Source organism: Watersipora subatra, unplaced genomic scaffold, assembly GCF_963576615.1.
Source record: "Watersipora subatra unplaced genomic scaffold, tzWatSuba1.1 SCAFFOLD_45, whole genome shotgun sequence".
NCBI lineage: Eukaryota > Metazoa > Bryozoa > Gymnolaemata > Cheilostomatida > Watersiporidae > Watersipora > Watersipora subatra.
In genome coordinates, this window is record NW_027045217.1 from 406,437 (window position 1) to 428,612 (window position 22,176).

The window sequence follows — 22,176 nt, forward strand, 5'->3', positions numbered from 1 at the left end:
TTGCATAGAGTAATCAGTAATGTCACGGTTACACTATATTGCGCTGAAATTTTGTTGATGATATGTTCAACTCATCTTCATAGCTGCTAAAGTCTGGTTTCCATATCGATTGCGAGACTCCGGCGGTAACTTGCGCAGCAAAACGCTTGCGACCTTAGGATCGGCAGCTTCTGTTCACATCTAAAGCTGCATTGCTAAACATAATCGCAGCTTCACATAAAATGTTCGCTCGCCACGCCATTTTGATAATGGTGACCTTTACCTGTACAGTGCATTTCAGGAAGGTTTTGCTTGCGGCTATTTGCGAAATTTGAACAACGCTAAACTCTTGTGTTAACTGCCGGCAACTACCGGTGGTACTCGGCGGTACCCGGCGTGTAGGCTCACATTTCACCGCCATAGCCTGCGGTGCTGTTGCCGGTGCTTTGCGGCATATATGAGAACCACGCTTAAGGTAGTCGTTGTGTAACTCCTATTCATTTACAGACGACTGTCGCCATGGACCTAGAAGATCAGCTGGAGACGATGAGCACCAATATGACATACATTCAGAGTAACGTGTCTGAGTGCCAAAACAATATCATGCAGATGGAAGAGGAGGCGAAGGTTTGTTCATTTGCTTTTGCTATGCGTCTGCTTAGGCTTGTAGTGGCTACTGCTAGCATTTACTAACTTTGCATTGTTTCCTGTCTAAGCATTTACTAACCTCGCATTGCTTCCTGTCTAAGCATTTACTAACCTCGCATTGCTTCCTGTCTAAGCATTTACTAACCTCGCATTACTTCTTGTCTAAGCATTTACTAACCTCGCATTGCTTCCTGTCTAAGCATTTACTAACCTCGCATTGCTTCCTGTCTAAGCATTTACTAACCTCGCATTGCTTCCTGTCTAAGCATTTACTAACCTTGCATTGCTTCCTGTCTAAGCATTTACTAATCTCGCATTGCTTTCTGTCTAAGCATTTACTAACCTCGCATTGCTTCCTGTCTAAGCATTTACTAATCTCACATTGCTTCCTGTCTAAGCATTTAGTAATCTCGCATTGCTTCCTGTCTAAGCATTTACCTAATATATTTCATCAGTGTGTTGTATGTTTAGTAATTATTCATTGCTTTATTTATCCTTTTTAATGTTACAGCGGGCTTAGCTAACAATTCCCATTTATCGGCCCGTTCCCATAGATGGCTATACTCGAATTTACGTAAGCGCATGTAAATCAGTAAAGTTATCTTCTACAGTCATGCAGCAACATTTGATTTTGTCAATTCAGAATCTATAATCTTTCACCTTTATTTGACATCCACAATGAGTTCATCTCCTATCGACTGGAAACATTTTCTCAATAATTCACTAGAAGCAGTTCATGTTATGTTTAAAACGCTACCCCTCTAACAACCTCTAAACCTCATCGTACGACTTGCATGCCCTTTCATATCTATCTTGTCTCTCATATAAAATATTATTATGAGCCAAGATAATCTTTTAACCTGTCGTTATTCACTAGAAGAAATGACACTTTTATTCCTATATCAATAATTTTATTATGGCTCAAATTCTTCTCATAAATTCAAGAAACAGTTAACATGTTATATATTCTTATAGAATGAACCCCTGCTGTTTTTTTCTTGAGTCCTTTTTCATTAGTTTTTATCAGTTTATATTACGACAAAACAAGTTACATTTACATATTGCGATAGCTCTTTAATTTGAGCATCAAATTTGGTCATTGCTTTTGCAATCACAACGCAACTCGAAGAACTGGTTGTTATATTGCTTGTAATGATGTCTCTGAACCATATTACAAAATGTGCTCATTACACATACTACCTTACTTGTTAGGATGAGACTAGTTTGACAAAAGCTTTGGATGTCTCCTCTGTTGATGAAAGCAAGTATCTGTTGGAGCACCTTCTCTCACTCGCTCTCACTCAGGGCTTTGCTTGTACTCAGAAAGAATCTCAATTCAAGGAGTTGACTGCTCGCTACGATAAAATGCAGATGGATTACAGGTTACGGGATCAGCTTTTAGACCAGGTTTTGCAGGATTCCGGGATAACTATACAGTCGCAACAAGAATGTAAGCCGGCCAAATATTCTAAACACTCTACGTTTACTACCATAGTGTTAAGGATTATCAAAGAGAATGTGAAATGTCTTGCAGATGGTTGTAGTTATAAGCTGTGTTACCTTCTCTTGTGTTAAGGTCTACCTGTAGTTATAAGCTGTGGTACCTTCTCTTGTGTTAAGATCTACCTGTAGTTATAAGCTGTGTTACCTTCTCTTGTGTTAAAATCTACCTGTAGTTATAAGCTGTGGTTCACCTTCTCTTGTGTTAAGATCTACCTGTAGTTATAAGATGTGGTTCACCTTCTCTTGTGTTAAGATCTACCTGTAGTTATAAGCTGTGGTACCTTCTCTTGTGTTAAGATCTTCTCTTGTGTTAAGGTTAATGTGATTGTTTCTATTTGCATCAGTTTACTGGACATTTAATCTTTTTCGAAATTTTTTTAAAGCACTAGTGCAATAAAATGATTATTAAAATACATGACTACGGACATTGCATTAATTCATGTTTGTGAATGCAAGTAAAATTTTATAGGGTGAGCTCCAGCAAATCTATCTATGACAGCTACAAGTTCACATACAAAGTAAATAGTATTTATAGTAAATAGCTACTATCAGTTTTAGTAGCTTTTAGCTCTCTGTATGACAGGCCTTAACTCACTCTGTATGACAGGCCTTAACTCACTCTGTATGAAAGGCCTTAACTCACTCTGTATGACCGGCCTTAACTTACTCTGTATGACAGGCTTTAACTTACTCTGTATGACAGGCTTTAACTTACTCTGTATGACAGCCCTTAACTTGCTCCGTATGGCAGGCCTTAACTTACTCCGTATGACAGGCTTTAACTTACTCTGTATGACAGGCCTTAACTTACTCCGTATGGAAGGCCTTAACTTGCTCCGTATTACAAGCTTTAACTTACTCTGTATGACAGCCCTTAAGTTACTCTGTATGACAGGCCTTAACTTACTCTGTATGACAGGCCTTAACTCACTCTGTATGACAGCCCTTAACTTGCTCCGTATGACAGGCTTTAACTAACTCTGTATGACAGCCCTTAACTTACCCTGTATGACAGGCCTTAACTTACTCTGTATGACAGGCCTTAACTTGCTCCGTATGACCGGCCTTGACCTACTTTTTCTGCCTGAAGAGATCTAGAACGGTATAGCTGTGGCACTAGTGGTGATAGTTCTGTGCAAACACTTCCTACTGAAATGGATAACAATTCCGTTTCTTCAATACCTCAGGTAATACTGACCTTTATTGATTTATTGAACAGGCATTTATTATTAATTTCAATAACTCTGCACGCATTGTTCAATCATTGTTAAGTGTCAGTAAGATGCGAATGGATATTTGAATAAATTACAAAGACAATTTGAATCAATGTCGTTGTTTATTTGGCAAAACACAGTTTTGTTAACCTAAATATTATATTACATGTTTTATATAGAATGCTTTTAAGTTGTTGTTTTGTTAAGGCAGAAAAAAACTAGCTGGATTCTGTAAAGTCTGACCTTTTTTAACCAATCAATTTATTCTCTCTCAAAACCAACAGTAAAATTTACACAACAAAATTTCCTTAAAAACGCTAATAATAACAACTAATGATAATAAAAAATCTAACAAGAATGTCATGGCCTTCGCCTGGTAAAGGCTAATTCGCACTCGTCCATTTATTTGTCAATGTGACGTGTTATTTTGTGTGTCTAGCCACAACAGCCTCAACTCTTACACATTTTGACACATTTTTTAAATGTAAGTCAGTGGCTGTCATTTGTTGCTTTTCTTCTTAACGCCGCAAAAAACGTAGCGTTCATGTATCTTTTGTAATTAACTTGAAACTTTCAGAGCTACAAACTATTTGATACATTTTACATGATTAACTTATGTTTTAGCTCTGTCACAACTGCTAGTTACATTTTTCTTCGTCAAATAGTATTTGAACATTGTGCTTTACCAACTTATGTAAACTTTGTTGAACGCAAATAATATTGAAAGTTAGCCTATCTATAAATTATTTATCTGTAATTTTTAAAAAAGAATTGAATTCTATGTTAGAGTATTAAATGAGGTGTCTCTAGACTATTGTTCACTTGGGGGCAAAATCTGAGTTTTTAAGAAGTATTAAAGACCACCAACTAAGGTGAAATCTACAGTTTGTTAACAGTAATGGTATACAACTTGTTAAGTGAGTTATTGCCATAATAAGTCTATGCCATAATAAGCTAAGGCGGGTAAGGTATATCATGTAACAATTAATTCGATAATGTTTTGCTAGACTAACACAAGGAAGAGCAGCTCGCTAGAAGCAGTAAGCGTAATGTGCAAGTCTAGATTACTTTCATTGATCGCTTACTAGCATCATATTTTGACATATATAACAGCTGCTATATCATATATAACAGCTACTATAACATATATAACAGCTGCTATAACATATATAACAACTGCTATAACATATATAACAACTGCTATAACATATATAACAACTGCTATAACATATATGACAGCTGCTTTCAGTTAATTTCTTTTGCCGCCTTGATCAGTTGATCACCCTTGGTTGATGCAACCGTTTAAAGGTCAAGGCCAAGATTACCGATATAGATACTATTCTACCCAGTATCTATACTAGGTAGAATAGCACCCATATAGATACCGGTACAATTCTACCCATATACGTATAGATACCGGTACTATTCTACCCATATACGTATATACACTGGTAACTATTCTACCCATATACGTATATACACTGGTGCTATTCTACCCATATGAATACTGGTCGAAAGCATTGCTAAAACCTTCATATGCTCATCAGGACTTGATATAATCAGCTGGTTTTTATCATTTCTAATTCTTGTAGAGTCTGACCATCTTCAAGAAGACCTGGCAGAGCTGTCAGGAGAGATTTCACTTAAACAAAGAATGATTGAAGAACTCGAAAGGAGCCAGCGACAACTGCAAACAATTCGTCAGCATTACGAGGATAAAATGTGCAACTTGCAGGACCAAATAATGGCTGTTGAACGAGAACGAAACCAGGTCCTAAGCAGCTTAGGTAACCTCCTGTTATAGCTAGTATATGTTAGATCAGCTGTTATAGCTAGTATATGTTAGATCAGCTGTTAATAGTTAATCAGCTAGCTCTTAACAAGTTATAAAGTTCAGTCCATACGGTGCTATGGCTTTGGTGCAATAATCTGTCATTTAGATAGTAATTGGTATGAGTTTGATAATCTTAACGTGTAGCTAGCTTTGCAACCAGCTAATTCGTAACCGGACAGCAGTTACCAGGATAGCAAATACAAATGAAATAAACTGTTATGTGAGTTCTGTTTTCAGGCAGCAAGAAGCAGCAGTCGGAGGAGCAGGTGCGCAAAGTTAAAATGGAGTTTGAGAAACGGCTGGATACCATGCAACAGGAGCTCAATAAGGTAAATGCTGCCAAAAAGGAGCACGCCAAAATGATGAAGAACCAAGTTGTCTACGACCGGCGCATCAGGGACCTTAGTACTGAACTGAATGAGATGAAGAAGATAAAGGTAGGCTTGCTGACCGATACAAAAGCTGTGTTAGGTAATCCTACAAAGAGAGAAATCACCGCTATATTTATACCTGTGTTAGTTAATCCTACACAAAGAGATATCACCACTATATTTATATGTGTTAGTTAATCCTACACACAGAGATATCACCACTATATTTATATCTGTGTTAGTTAATCCTACACACAGATATCACCACTATATTTATATGTGTTAGTTAATCTTACACAGAGAGATATCACCACTATATTTATATGTGTTAGTTAATCCTACACACAGATATCACTACTATATTTATATGTGTTAGTTAATCCTACACAGAGATATCACCACTATATTTATATGTGTTAGTTAATCCTACACAGAGAGATATCACCACTATATTTATATGTGCTAGTTAATCCTACACAGAGAGACGTCACCACTATATTTATATGTGCTAGTTAATCCTACACAGAGATATCACCACTATATTTATATGTGTTAGTTAATCCTACACAGAGAGATATCACCACTATATTTTTATGTGCTAGTTAATCCTACACAGAGATATCACCACTGTATTTATATGTGTTAGTTAATCCTACACAGAGAGACATCACCACTATATTTATATATGTGCTAGTAAATCCTACACACAGAGATATCACCACTATATTTATATCTGTGTTAGTTAACCCTACACACAGATATCACTACTATATTTATATGTGTTAGTTAATCCTACACAGAGATATCACCACTATATTTATATGTGTTAGTTAATCCTACACAGAGATATATCACCACTATATTTATATGTGCTAGTTAATCCTACACAGAGAGACATCACCACTATATTTATATGTGCTAGTTAATCCTACACAGAGATATCACCACTATATTTATATGTGTTAGTTAATCCTACACAGAGAGATATCACCACTATATTTATATGTGCTAGTTAATCCTACACAGAGATATCACCACTATATTTATATGTATTAGTTAATCCTACACAGAGAGATATCACCACTATATTTATATGTGCTAGTTAATCTTACACAGAGAGATATCACCACTATATTTATATGTGTTAGTCAATCCTACACAGAGATATCACCACTATATTTATATGTGCTAGTTAATCCTACACAGAGATATCACCACTATATTTATATGTGCTAGTTAATCCTACACAAAGAGATATCACCACTATATTTATTTATGTCTTACTTAATCCTACACAGAGAGACATCACTACTATATTTATATCTGTGTTAGTCAGGGAAAAGTTTGAATGGGAAATAATTGTTTGGCGTATGAGTTTTTTGGGATCTTCGTAATGTGTTGTGTTGACTATTGCACCACCACATGGTCTTGGTTTTGGAGATCTCGACAACTATGGTGATGCTATTGCAGGTGCGACTGATGGCACAAATGAAGACGGAATCAGAGAAGAATAAGATTAGTGACCAACGAAAGAATAAGGAGCTGCTACAGCTGAAAAAAGAGAAGCGGCGACGAGACAATCAGGTGCGCATGTTGGAGTTGCAAAACAGACAGAAAAATGCCATACTCAAGGTTGGTCTTTAACAACACTCAAATGTTGGTCTCTAAGTTTTCAAAGAGTGCCTTCATTAATTACAGGACGAATATAACAGTCTACTGATGTTTTAATTAATTCTGTCGTAAAAAGTAGGTGGCTTGGGATAGCCATCGACATTTCATGTATCCTTGACATATAAATCATTTTTATTTTATCCTAGCCTTTGCATAAGTCAGCGTATTGCGTTGCCAGCGCAAGCACGAAGAGGTCAGTCAGTTGAGGAAAAGACAAAGAGACTCGTCCGCCTCTTCCAGGGTGATGGCCAAAAATAGGGCAAACCTCTCCCATGAAAATTCATCTGGCAAGACTTCATCATCTTCTGCTTCTAGGCACAAGTCAGCAGCTCTTCTCTTCTCTCCCAAGGTAACTGTTTGCATCGTCTTTTTTAACCTCTTTGTCCCAATCAATCTGCCAAATTTGCTTCAGAATGATTTTCATTTTTGGACAGTATTCTGGTAGCGAATGTTAGTTACTGAAGAACAACTTATAGCTGGGCCATAGCACTAACTGGGTCGTAACTTATAGCTGAGATAAAACTAGACAATGTTAAATGAGCAATTGCAGAGTAGATAACTGCTTGTTGCTCAGACGGCGATTTACTATTTGCCTTTTGTTGATACGTCTAGCACATGTTATCTCATGTTATCTCATGTCACCTCATGTTATCTCACGGCACCTCATGTTATCTCATGTCACCTCATGTTATCTCATGTCATCTCATGTTATCTCATGGCACCTCATGTTATCTCATGTCACCTCTTATATCAAAGTTTCTCACAGCCTGTTGTTATAATCTCAACTTACTAGTGACTTTTTCTACTGATTACAGCTAAACCTAAAGTAATATAAAATAATCTGCCACTTAAATTGGAAGAGTATTTTTTTTGTGTATGGCATGTTTCTTATATATACACATATTATGTCGTCTTGTCCTCTGTGCGAATGGACACTACGTTTTACTCGATTACTCTAACTCAGGTGGCGAAAAGCAAGTGGGACAAGCTTGAGCGGTACGTGACATCCGTTGTTGTGCGGAAACAGACAATTGCCAACATGGAAGCTGAGATGGATCTTCACATTAACAAGCGAGAACAGCTCAGCAAGAAGATAGATGCGTACAGTAAAAGGCTGGACACTGCCATTAGGAGAAATGAGGTCGGACACATGTATAGTCATTACTCTTAGGCTCTTAAAATGGGCAAATTTCTTAGCTGACATATGGCATAAACATCTGCTGCGACTACACAGATCGAGACTACTGAATAACTAGTTATGTTTTACAAGTATCAACCTAGGTCAAGTAAAGATCAAAACATCTATTGGATGTTGTCATTACCCTTATTGGAACATGATTGTATTAACACTATATATATATATATATATAGTAGATATGGGTAAACCATAGTTTATCATTGCACTAATGTTTGTACAGCTATTTACACTTGTGTTTTCTTAAAAAAAAGATCCATCAACTTATAATCTAAAATCGTCCAACTACAACTTGAACTCAGGCTGATGAATTGTATCAAACTGCAAGTAAAACTTAGGTCTTTAAAATATTTAATCTAACATATCCTGAAATTTTATGCAAGCAGTTCCAATTTACACCAGTGTTCATCACATATCTTTTACAGCAAGTAACAGCCTTTTTCATATATAAATACTTGTTGGTCATCGTTGTCACTAGTTCAAAGCAACTTTCAAAAAAAATCGGTTTACTGTGAAAATGAACAAATTGGTGTCATGATTATGTTAATCAGGGATCAACACTTTTAACCAATCACAAATACATCAGTTTCTTCTATTACTACACAGCCATCAGGGGTGTGTGGTGTCTTTGCAAATAATAATTTTGCCAGCGTAAATAGCCAATGCCTTATTCCTTGTGTTTCTCTAATGTTTTCTGTTCTGTTGAACAGAAAACTCTCTACAGACTCTTATTTGATAATTGCTGGCATAATCATTACATTGCATAGAGTAATCAGTAATGTCACGGTTACACTATATTGCGCTGAAATTTTGTTGATGATATGTTCAACTCATCTTCATAGCTGCTAAAGTCTGGTTTCCATATCGATTGCGAGACTCCGGCGGTAACTTGCGCAGCAAAACGCTTGCGACGTTAGGATCGGCAGCTTCTGTTCACATCTAAAGCTGCATTGCTAAACATAATCGCAGCTTCACATAAAATGTTCGCTCGCCACGCCATTTCGATAATGGTGATCTTTACCTGTACAGTGCATTTCAGGAAGGTTTTGCTTGCGGCTATTTGCGAAATTTGAACAGCGCTAAACTCTTGTGTTAACTGCTGGCAACTACCGGTGGTACTCGGCGGTACCCGGCGTGTAGGCTCACATTTCACCGCCATAGCCTGCGGTGCTGTTGCCGGTGCTTTGCGGCATATATGAGAACCACGCTTAAGGTAGTCGTTGTGTAACTCCTATTCATTTGCAGACGACTGCACTGCTTCCTCCAACATAAATGTATTTGTGCAATTATTCAAGTTCATAGAATTGTTCAGGACATGTTTCGTGTATGCCATGGCAACCAAAGCTTTGGTAGTGTATTACTGCAAACATCAAGATAGCTTTTTAAAAGTATTAAAATATATTTTTGCTGATGCGTAGCTGTAGTGAAATCTAATGCTGAGTGTTACATATGCATGTCTTTCTGCATGCTCGGCTGCATTGTATAAGCTTAGGCTCCAAACCCCAGATTAGCCTTGCGAAAGTAATGCATTGATTGTGATAGTTTTTAGGAAATCAAATTAAAAATGTTGAATTCTGTTGATAGTAAAAAAGAGATAATTTGCTCTAGCTATAGCCTTAAATGATATAAAGAAAGATTTGTCGCATAGACAGTAAAGTAAATACTGTGTCCAGGTCAAACTATCGATTCTCCCGCGTGCATTTTATAAGGTGTCAGGTATAATCTTTTAAAGGTTGACTTGCAACAAAATTCACATTATTGGAAAGTTTCCTATGTATTTGATAGTCTTGTACAATGCTTGGTATATTTAACATGAATTTAAGAGCAGTGATAAATTTGTCAGATAGTGTTCCCCAAAGTCCATAGCAGAGATTGAGAACCCAAAGGGCAAGAGCGCTTAATAATATGCTTGCTGAAAGGTCATTAAGACAGCAGAAAAAACCTACTGACTGTTGTTCAAGCTTCAAAACAGCCTCAAAAGCTGGTGGTAAGATTAATGTATATAAAGGTAACCAATTTTAATTAGTGTTAATTCACCTGCTACATAGGATTTCAGACATATTGTCGGTTGTCTAGTGGTGCCATGTCTCCAAAACTATACAATTCTGAGTTTTGGCAGGTTAAGTTGAGTAAAAAATCGATTTATCAATACATTTTTTGCACCATAAGAATGTATTTGCTTTAGACAAATATCCTCAAATAATTTGTTCAGTTGAAGCATTTCCATAAAGCCATTAAATAGCTAATAGTTTTGAAGGCACTACTTATTAGATGACATTTTAATTTGTGGTTCTACCCATTACAGCATCGTGTAAAACACCACAGGTTTTAAAGAGAATAGAAATCACTGAGATGGCGCTGTGGAGAAACAAATGCGTATTAGGTGTTATAAAAAGTAAAACTCTCAGACAGTTTTAGCAGCCCACTGAACAACATGGCTGGCAAGAGCAAGGCAATAGGAAAGGTAAAAAAACTAAGGCAGTAAAAAAATGTAGGCCTTGTGGTGCATTTTTTAAGTTATTCTGCAAACCACTGCACCAACTATTTTCCCTGCACTAACTACAAGTGCGGAGCCAAGGAGCACTGGACAAAGGAGTGCAAAAAAGACCGCAAGTAACTACAGCAAAGTAGAGCCCACAATATCGGAGTGTGAAGCAAGTGAAGCATCTTTCTCTCCTGCAAAACCAAGGAAATGGGTTCTAGCTGTAGTTTTGAAGTCAGATTCAAGTGTAAAAGTTTTGGCCAGTGGGAATAGCTACTAATGCAGGATAAGATTGTGAGGCAACCAGAGGCCAATAAGATTAAGTCATCTCTCCTCAACATGAGGTCTGATTTTATGTTGTTAAGCGAGTTGTTGGTGATAGGGTAATACATATCAATAACAGAGAGTGAGAGGCCAGGGCTGGTAGAGAAAGATGCTGACCGGGCTTAAGGAAGAACATAGTAACCTTGAGGTACTTAGCAACCAGGCCCGTATTCCCTGGGGCGACTGGCCGGCTGAGACACCCCAACTTTTTAAGAAATTTTGGGGGCTAAGTACAGTCAAACTCGAATAACTCGCTCTCGGATAAAATGTAAAATTTTATCACGAACACTTGGTTAACTCGAACGGATTTGTTTGGTTCGTTTTCACGCAATGATAAATTGCTTTAGATAACTCGACCTCAACATCATTAACTGGAACAGTTATTTGCCCAACGACTACGGGAACGGTTTTTATCGCTGTATAATATCACTTTATTCCATGCGATAGAGATAAACGTTAGCTTTTAATAGTTTTTGGGCGTCATTATTATCATCGGCAATATATTCTTGTTAACGACTTTATAAAGGTTTGCAAAAGGCCAAGTTTTAACAAACATCCGCTTGGCAATGGCCCAACGAAAGCGTAGAAACCTTCGGATGAACTTGAAATAAAATCGGCAAAATTGATCTTTGTTGATGTTGAAATGCTTAAAAGAAAAAGATATATTTCTCTTTTGAGCATTTCTTTTAACTGCAATCAAGTTTAGCTTATTTTAATCTGAAAATGTCCTGGCAGTCACATCACCGAAAACAAACAAATCTCAAATAATAGAAAAAATGTTTATACTTTCTGATAAAAATTTTTAAAACTTCACATGAGATGCCCGGTTGAGGCCCTAAATGAAAGAAACCTGTTGGGGCTAACACCGCCATACATTACATAACTAGTTGCCTAACATTAGCCGCCCCAACTTGCAACTAGGGAATACAGGACTGTTAGCCACGGCCATTGATGCTGCAGCTAATGGCAATACCCGATAAAGCGGAGTTGCAACTAATAGCGTCAAAGGGAAAAACAAGGCCAGCAATTTCCACTGACCAGTGCATCCTAAAATCGTTGATAAATCTGTCAAACATTGGCCAAATTCTTTCAGCATAAAATGTCACAGCCACCACAATAGGCTGTCTTAGATCAGAGAACTTTTATTTCTTCTACGATTATTAAGTTTATGCTAGTCGGAGCTCCGGTTGGTACAATTGGAACTGCATATTCAAATAACTGAATAACATGGAACTTCTATCTAAAGTAACCACACTACTTGAGGTGTCATGCAAGAGCTATCATGTGTAACCCAGTGCTGCTATAATTTGTTTATACTATACATGTTTATATTGAAGCAAAGAAAATGGTGTGATCCCGATCATTGTACACATTGACTGCAGCCTCTTGATGTTGCTGTTTAATTTCATTTCCAATGTGCGCTTTTGATGATTGTAACTGCTGCTAACTATGTGATCCTGGCAGGACTCTAGCAGTATAACACTCGACTGAGCTGACTAGCAGTGCATTTTCAGTAGTAGTTACACCAAAAAAATTGCATCTGAATTTTATACTCCCAAATTTTTCAGTTAAATAGAAATAGTTACTAACAACGTGATTTGGTTAGCAGCTCAATTAGTGATTGGCCCTTACCAAACAGTTTGCTCCAAAGAAACAGCTTAAATATTATGCGGGATTAGTACTTGATTGTAGTAGAGAGTGAGACAAGAGTGAAAAATTTTAAGGAGAAAGCTAACTGCCACCAGTCTACCTAGTCACCTTTATGACAGTCTTAGTCACCAGATGGTCCAAAGTAGATGACCAATTCCCCTAGTCACTTGGACTAGGGGACTAGCCCCTAGTCATTTTGGATGTATAGCTTGTTGACCGAGCTGATGGTGTTACGAAGAATCTCATTTAGCTGGTGGTACTTTTAAACCTACTTATTATGAATATTGGCAGTTTTAGAAAAATTTGCTATGTTACTCTCAAGAAATTGTACAAAATGTTTTTACTGCAAGTAAATTGTTCATGGTGCTTTATTATTAGTCATTTTTATTTATCACACAGCTAGAACGGAGGGTCATCTTTCCCGTTATCTGATTATCGTGGTGAGCTATTTAATCCAAAGTAAACAAGTTATTTTTCTTTTAAAAAATTAGCATACCAACAAAAAACTTTTCTTAAATAGAAATTAAAAAATATGATACAGCCTAACGCACTCAGCCACTCTAATTTTTGGCGCAATTACAATGATTTTTCAGCAACTACATTAAAGTTTTGTATGTAGCCCACAACATTGAATGGTAGAAAGGGAGCTATGAGTCCATGAGCCCTCTACATTAAAAACTAAATATAAACATAAACTTGACTAAACCAGTTTGTTGTTCCTCCATACATAAGGTACATAAGGCTACATAAGGCTACATAAGGCTACATAAGGGAAAGTCATCACTTTATTACTAGCGTGCTAGTTTGCTAATAGCGTTCATCAATTGAGTCACTTTTTATTATAGGTATACCATTATTTTAATGCTTCAAAACAATATTAATATAATAAAACAATTATATCAGGTTGAACATAGACTGGAATAGATGGTGATATGGTTGGATTTTAATGCCTATGTAATTTTATTTTATCATCCATTTCACCAATGTTGTCATTTGATTCAAATTCAGTTGTGGAGTGTGTGCACCTTTGTTTTAGGATTTGTGAAAATCACTCTAGGTCAGTCAGAGACTTGTGATCATCAATAGGCTTGTGCTCCAGACTTATCACTTTATGTATTTTGATGCCCCTTTTATCATAAACTAGCACAGCGCTAATTCCGATGATGTGCAGGAAAATATCCAAACAAAATTAATATATATTAATTATAATAAATGAAATAATTGCGGCTTAGCAGCATTATGCATTTCATGTGCACAACAAGAGAACAGACAATCTAAAAGAGCAAACAGTCATCTAGGAGTATGCACATGGGCATGCAAGAAGGGCTGCAAAGATTGCTTCCTACCAATAAGTGAGTGAGAAGTCTTGGTGTAATAAATAATCCAAATTAGGGTTAAGTAAAGGTAGCCTTGCAGTGCAATAAAACTAAATAACGCATCATGCATGATATACTTTCTTGATATTTCTATTATACCTATACAACATATCCATAAACATGCATAACTGCCACAGAAAACAATGTTTCTGTGCAACTGGTTCCAACAACATTCTCCACACTCGAAAAAAGATGAAATTAACAGCAAGTTTTCTTATTACTATTCTTAATCGCTGCTGTTATAATTTCTCCGCAAAACCAATATTTGGTACAAAAAAAATTTCTCAAGAATTTAGGACAGCTTGTAACATTTATTTTGCAGTAACTGCATTTATATCGATAGCATTGACTACGGTTTTGAACCTCTGTCTGTATAAAACAGTCTAAAATGCATCTGAGGTGTTATTTAAGACTGGCTTCAAATATTTTCGCGAGCATGATCAGTCCCTCCTTTCTCTGTGGCCGTACCAATATCTTTTGAGAAATCTCCCCTCTGCGTAGAGGCCTTCGCATAAACAAGATTGTCGATAGTTGCTTATTCAATGTGTGAACATGTAGTAAACAGCGTCGAGAAACTGTCTGAGCTTCTTAGTAGAATAAATATTTCAATAACCAGATTGTTGCAATGTTAAAAAGATAACCTACGAAACGAGTCGTGAAAATCCGTCCATTTTACGATTCAAAGCTGCACGAATGCATAACGACAGTAGTGCGAGCATAAGACATTTGCAAAGTTGGTACATTTGTCAATGGGCTTACTGCAACTATAATAGTTTATAGTACAACTATCATGAACTATCTTGCGTTAATAAATTTGGTATTTAATACGCATTTGCGATGGTATTACAAAGTCAGAGAAAAGAACAAGTGAGGTATATCTAATAAAATGCAACATCAAACCTGAAAACTATCTATGAAGTTGGTTTTGTAACCAAAGTCTCTCATATTTAGCTGTTGTAAGAGTGGCAACATCAATTATAGCAGTTATAATTGTTCTTTTTTATCAAACCATGAACTATATCAACAGGAAATTAACTTATAATCTAGTATGGCAGAGCGCTTCGTGTTTTAGTTCTCAAAGCATCACAGACGGCTAATAGTTCGTACTGAAACTGGAGCGAACCGCCATGCCGAGCTTATCTTTAGCTTCCTTCGAACGCTCGGAGACTATTGAATGAAAGTCTTGCTCGACTAGCTAATCGTGGGTCTAAAAATGAGAAAGGCGACAACTTTTAACGAATTTATGAATAATTATTGCTTTTGAGTGTAAATGTATTACAAGATGAAGTCGGAGGCTCTTTTTATTGACATCGGCGGTGATGCTGCTTTACGATGCGTTAAAATAACTAGGAATTGATTCGTTTGAATTTTTTTGTAAGAAAAAATAACAATTGAAAAGTTAGAAAGTAATTACAAATTATATATCTTTGTAAATTTTTCTTACATTAGTTCAACCAATGATATACAGCCCCACAGGCTGTATATCATTGGTTCAACATATGTACATTGGAATCAAGCTTAAAAAACAAAATATCTGAATATGCTCTGGTGTTTGTTGATTAAAATTTAGCATTGAGGTAGATTATTTAATAGAATCTAGCATGAGCAAAATTCTGGCTAAAGCATGGATGATTTCAAGTTACCATGTAAAAGTAAAACTAATCATAGAAATAGCCGTTTGTCTATTAACCAAAATGCATTTCACTCTAGCAAAGCAAGCAGTTTTTGTTGCTTCTTTCAGCGTATTCTTGAAAGCAAGACTCTTTATATACTGATGATATACCAATGACATATGCCCCCTAGCCTGGGCATGGCTCTTGTGGGGGATTGGGAAAGAGGGGGTAGCCTGGGCATGGATCTCTCCCAATCCCCACAAGAGCCATGCCCAGGCTACCCTCCATATCTATGGGGAGTGGTTATATATCATTGCTGATACACATTATTTTCTAAGTGGCTGAAAGCTCTGAAATCTTAGTCAGTTGTGGCTAGATTATACTTTATCAGTAGGCCTAAATATTACATATTTGCAGACAAAGTGACTCAAATACAAATATACTAGAGCTTTTGAGGATCTTGTATCTTACGTGAATTCAGTAAAGATTTGACTTATTGCATATCATCTCAAAATTTATCTTGCAGTATGGAAATTTTTTATTTTGCTGTCAATAGCAAATTAGACAGAAGCTCTTGAAAGGGTATGATATTTTCAACCTATCTCTGAAATTACCTTAATACATTAGACGACCCATAGAAAACTGAGTGATGTCGGTGTGTGAAATTTTAATGCCATTACTTTGGCATTAAAATAATACTTACCATTATTTTTAGAAGAAGGTGAAAGACAGTTTTGCAAAATACTAATGAGGAAGCAGATTACTTTAAACGGAGCAGTGGAGCTCAACACTAAATTAGTGAAGTGTGAGTGGTTATAGGTGTGAAGTATCTCTGCGTATTCTGTAAAATGGAACGTGAGATACTTTCCAAACAGTGCACATTTTACATATAGTCTTGGCTCATGTTCTGATCACTAAGTGTGTAAAAACTCACTAGAGTGTTTTTGTAGGGAGTGAATGCTCTCGACACAGCGAGAAAACTCTCCTGTTAAATATACATAACATTGATCTAATTCAACATGCCTGCATTGTGAAGCGTGCAAACGTCTGGCTCATTGCTTTATGCCATACTTCCAAACGATACCTGGGTGGTATGGTTTGCTAAAGAAATATGTTTTTACCCTAACAGCCTTACAAGGTAATGATTTTTATCGTCACGGTCACACCTATGGCAGTTATTTCGGAGCTCAAGATGTAAATGTAAAAGCTGAAATTAGTAAAATAAAGTTGAGATTAATATTATACAAACAAGATGTCACTTTAACCACATTTACATGTTTAAAAAATTAAGCATCTTCAATAAGTTTATTTTTTGAATAAGATTATTTGATAAAAAAATTAAAGATTTAAGTTAGTAAAGAGTCTTCCAGGTGTAGTAATTGGATTCCTGTTCATAGATAGAAATGATGTCTTCCAGGTGTAGTAATTGGATTTCTGTTCATAGATAGAAATGATGTTCAAAACGCACCTGGCATTGAAAGATATTTCTTACATTATCAAATCAAAACTACCTTATTTGGTGATGCAAGAGTACAAGTTTAGTTGCAGTTTGTTTCAAGTGTATTATTAACGTTAGTTAGCAAATGCAAACTGGCACCTGCGACTGGTATTATTTCAATGATAGTTCTTAAAACTCGCTCAAAATTCATGACTCAGTCGCAATGCGAAATCAGAAAGTGGAGTCAGTTATTTGGTATCACTAAATAAATGCCAAGTAAATTGTTTGTTTATTAATATTTAAAATGTTTAGTTACAAAAGCCTTTGGAAAGCGTTGACTGCTACTAACAGCTTGATAATGGCGTTCCCTTAATAATAACCTTTAACTCAAAGTTCTTTAGATGAGAAGTCATTGAGAAACATATTAGTTTTCTCAAACTGACCAACTGGAAAAAAAGGGAATACTATAACATGCTCCACCCACACAGTACCAACTCATTATCAATGTTTAACTGTAGAGTAAGTAAGCAAGTATCACAGAGGGCTTCAAAGACCACATGGTAGACTACATTATGAGGTTTTTTATTACTTCGCAATACTACCTTCAGAACTGTTATCTTGCAATACTACCTTCATAACTGTTACTTTGCAATACTACCTTCATAACTGTTACTTTACAATGCTACCTTCATAACTGTTACATTGCAATGCTACCTTCATCACTGTTACTTCGCAATACTACCATCATAACTGTTACTTTGCAATACTACCTTCAGAACTGTTACTTTGCAATGCTACCTTCATAACTGTTACTTCGCAATACTACCTTCAGAACTGTTACTTTGCCTTTAAAAGTATCATTTTGATGTGTTTCCTTCCTTAAGGTGAATTATCATATCTATAAATGCATGCTTTTATTGGACCGAGGATGCAAACGCATGCAGCTCAACAATGAAACACTCAACTATTGATGTTATTGTATAGTTTTAATAAAATTAGACTAGCTGTGAGCCAATGTTGTTATGATAAACATATGTAGGTACCTTACAAAATTAGAGCAAAGTAAAAGGATTCGTGTTGATACATAAGACAGCTCCATTACTCTTAAAGTTAGTTTATTTTTTAGATAATTTCAACGAACAAGATTGAATACAATAAAGCCTATTGCACCAAAAATAAATGCGCATTTCGAAAATCTACGGCCAGTTAAAACAGACAAAGTGTTTAAAAGGTTAAAATAAATATCGACGAGAAGAGAAGAATAATTGCATCGATGGATATGATGTAACATCATGATAATCTTTGACACGAAAGAGTTTATAGTCGGATGTGCACTAGGAATATAGACACATGCAAAGTACATGGGTCAAACAATTTGAACATTGATTTAAAAAAGGAATGTATAAGATAATTTTCCTGCATAGTCATCAACCGTAAAGAAAACAAAAATAGCTACATAAATACAGACAAAAAATATGAGAATATGGAGAATGAATCTGTGCTTTGGCTATGAACTGTATAGTTTATGTGGGTCCATCCACCAGATCCTTATCGTGCAATCACTGAAAGAGCATGAACCATGTCTGTTATACATGCTAAATCGTGGCGCATGAAAAGTTCTTGGACAAAGAACAAGATATGTTGGTACAACCAACCAAAGTTATCAACTTCTCCATTTGGCATATTTACACAATTCACACAATGATGCTATTGAATAACTATAAAAGAAACTGTCAGCCCAATATATTGCATTTATTTAAGATTTTGTTTGACGTATCAACAACGTTGGATGCTTAAGGGGTTCTAGTCGCGTTAAAAATATCAATCGGTTTTGCTCCCAATTGACAAAGTAGCATCGCAATCATTTGACCGCAAGACAATTTGTAAAACGTCACTTTTGAGGCATCTGTATTGCCACACCGATCGACTAGGTAAGTAGTCACACAGTCAGTACAAAAATCATTAGTATTGCTTAAGCGAACGGTTCTCAGTAAATCAGGCAACAAGACGCTATGCGACTACTTGTGCTTACTCATGATTTATCATTAAAAATGGGTAAAAAATTTTGTGATTATACTCGAATACATACAGTAATCAGTGAATTAATTGGATTTAAGGAAAAGCCAGTAAATCTATACTATTTGGCTAATTGGCCAAGTGTCTCATTAGAACACATGGGTGACAGACGTAACATTAAATTTACAATAAGCTTACATAATTTGTATATTGAACAATTACCTACCTCTGGTGACAGTAAGTACTATATACTAGTTAGTAGATATAGTGAACAGTTACCTACCTCTGGTGACAGTAAGTACTATATACTAGTTAGTAGATATAGTGAACAGTTACCTACCTCTGGTGACAGTAAGTACTATATACTAGTTAGTAGATATAGTGAACAGTTACCTACCTCTGGTGACAGTAAGTACTATATACTAGCTAGTAGATATAGTGAACAATTACCTACCTTTGGTGACGGTAAGTACTATTTACTAGCTAGTAGATATACTGAAAAGTATCCTGCCTCTAATGGCAGTAAGTACGATATACTAGCTAGTAGATATATTGAACAATTACCTACCTCTAGTGACAGTAAGTACTATATACTACTTTACCTAGAGGCAGTAAAGAGATTGCTGCGGTTGGTAGCCATAGAGTTGACGGCTAATGAATGAGCACGCACTTCATTTAGCTGCTGGCAAGTCTCGTTTGACCGAATCTTCACAGTGCCAGAGCGACAGCAGCTTAGCAATATGTCATTATCTGGTAGCATGCACATGTCGGTGATCCAGTCCTTATGGGCGCCATTAACTGACTGAAAACAATGCAAGTTGAGGAATGAGGAACCAGGAGTTTGTTTGAAATTGACATTCAACTTAAGCGGAAAGGAGCGGCGTGAACTGCATTAAAGATGGTAAAGATTAAACACTGGCGAATCAACTTGTCCCTTTTGAATGAGTCAACAATGCAATCCTGCAATATGAAACTTTTAATCATAAACGAGTCTCTGTATTGTAACAAACCTACAAGACATTTGCAAATATTGGTGAGAGACACAGCATAATGTCTTGCGTATGACAGGTTGATCTGGTGAGACTGAACCAGATGGGCTCAACAATGCAGCAATGACTAGGTCTGACATATTTTATATTGACTCTGATCTCTAGGCCATCAAGTAGGATCACAATTGGATTGAGTGATTACCAGGAAAACCGATATACTGATATCAATCATTCACTTCATCTCAAATATTACTTCTAATAAAAAATATTTATTACAAAGTGGTGATCTTGATTGGTGACCATTACCGGAAATAACTATCACCTTTATTTTGCTATTAAATAGAGCAACACCTAGTATTGTAAAAACACCAATTTTACCTGTGGTTGAGAAGAGGGTTCACTGAGGTTCCATTTTTTGATACGCATATCCCGAGAACCACTAAAAAGGATGTCCTGACGATGCGCGAGACATTGAACACCATCATAGTGAGGAGGGTCCATAGTAAATTTGGCCTGAATTGGATAATTTGAAGTTTGTTCATTGGAAATATCAAATCCCTTAATTAGATGATCCTTGGAGCCAGTTAAGAGTTGTTCTTTCCCTCTTGAGTCGTTGTATAAACTAAGGCAAATAATCGGTGCTTGGTGGCCGCTAGCAACCTTTCCGACTGCCGATAGCCTGTAAGCGTACAATATTTTACAGATCACCAGCCTTGACAGTTTAAATGAATATAGCAATTAGTCATCAAAAAGGTGCAGAAGCTAAATTGCTAGATTTAGTTGTAAGTGCTGTTAACAATATATATATGGTTAAATGATGTTGTGCATGCAAGCGGACAACCAATGAAAAATAACTGTCAGTTACAAAATGCCACATGGGTAGATCAAATACACATTAGGAGTGACCCTTGGACTTATACAAAGAAAGAAGATTATGGTTGTGCGCATAAACTACTGATAGAAGAAAGGTTATAGCTGTGTACATAAACCACCTATAGATGAATGGTTATAGATGTGTACATAAACCACCTATGGAAGGTTATAGTTGTGTACATAAATCACCTATAGAAGAGAGTTACAACTGTGGTGGATTTTCTAAGATTCATACACCAACCTCTAATAATAGTAAGTACTATATACTAGCTAGTAGATATATGGATAAGTATCCTACCTCTAATGGCAGAAAGTACAATATACTAGCTTGTAGATATATGGAGAAGTACACTACTTCTAATGGCAGTAAGTACTATATACTAGCTAGTAGATATATGGAAAAATATCCTACCTCTAATGACAGTAAGTACAATATACTAGCTAGTAAATATATCGAGAAGTATCCTACCTCTAATGACAGTAAGTACAATATACTAGCTAGTAGATATATCGAGAAGTATCCTACCTCTAATGACAGTAAGTACAATATACTAGCTAGTAGATATATCGAGAAGTATCCCACCTCTAATGACAGTAAGTACAATATACTAGCTAGTAGATATATCGAGAAGTATCCCACCTCTAATGACAGTAAGTACAATATACTAGCTAGTAGATATATCGAGAAGTATCCCACCTCTAATGACAGTAAGTACAATATACTAGCTAGTAGATATATCGAGAAGTATCCCACCTCTAATGACAGTAAGTACAATATACTAGCTAGTAGATATATCGAGAAGTATCCCACCTCTAATGACAGTAAGTACAATATACTAGCTAGTAGATATATCGAGAAGTATCCCACCTCTAATGACAGTAAGTACAATATACTAGCTAGTAGATATATCGAGAAGTATCCCACCTTGGATGTGGTATAAAAACCTTTTCATATTTTTTATTATTTTACCTATCTATAATTTTGCTTGTTACATTTGCA

At 36.2% G+C, this 22,176-nt stretch overlaps 1 protein-coding gene across 1 annotated transcript; it reads right to left on the bottom strand.

Annotated features, from left to right (window-relative positions):
* Positions 1-18,641: 18,641 nt before the first annotated feature.
* LOC137409993 (kinesin-like protein KIF21B) lies at positions 18,642-21,207 on the bottom strand. The gene is made up of 3 exons (XM_068095621.1): positions 20,682-21,207; positions 19,917-20,116; positions 18,642-18,860 (listed from the first exon to the last, which is right to left on the bottom strand). The coding sequence occupies exons 1-3, from the start codon at positions 20,802-20,804 to the stop codon at positions 18,806-18,808; spliced, it is 378 nt and encodes a 125-aa protein (XP_067951722.1). The 5' UTR covers positions 20,805-21,207; the 3' UTR covers positions 18,642-18,805.
* Between the last annotated feature and the right edge of the window lie 969 nt (positions 21,208-22,176).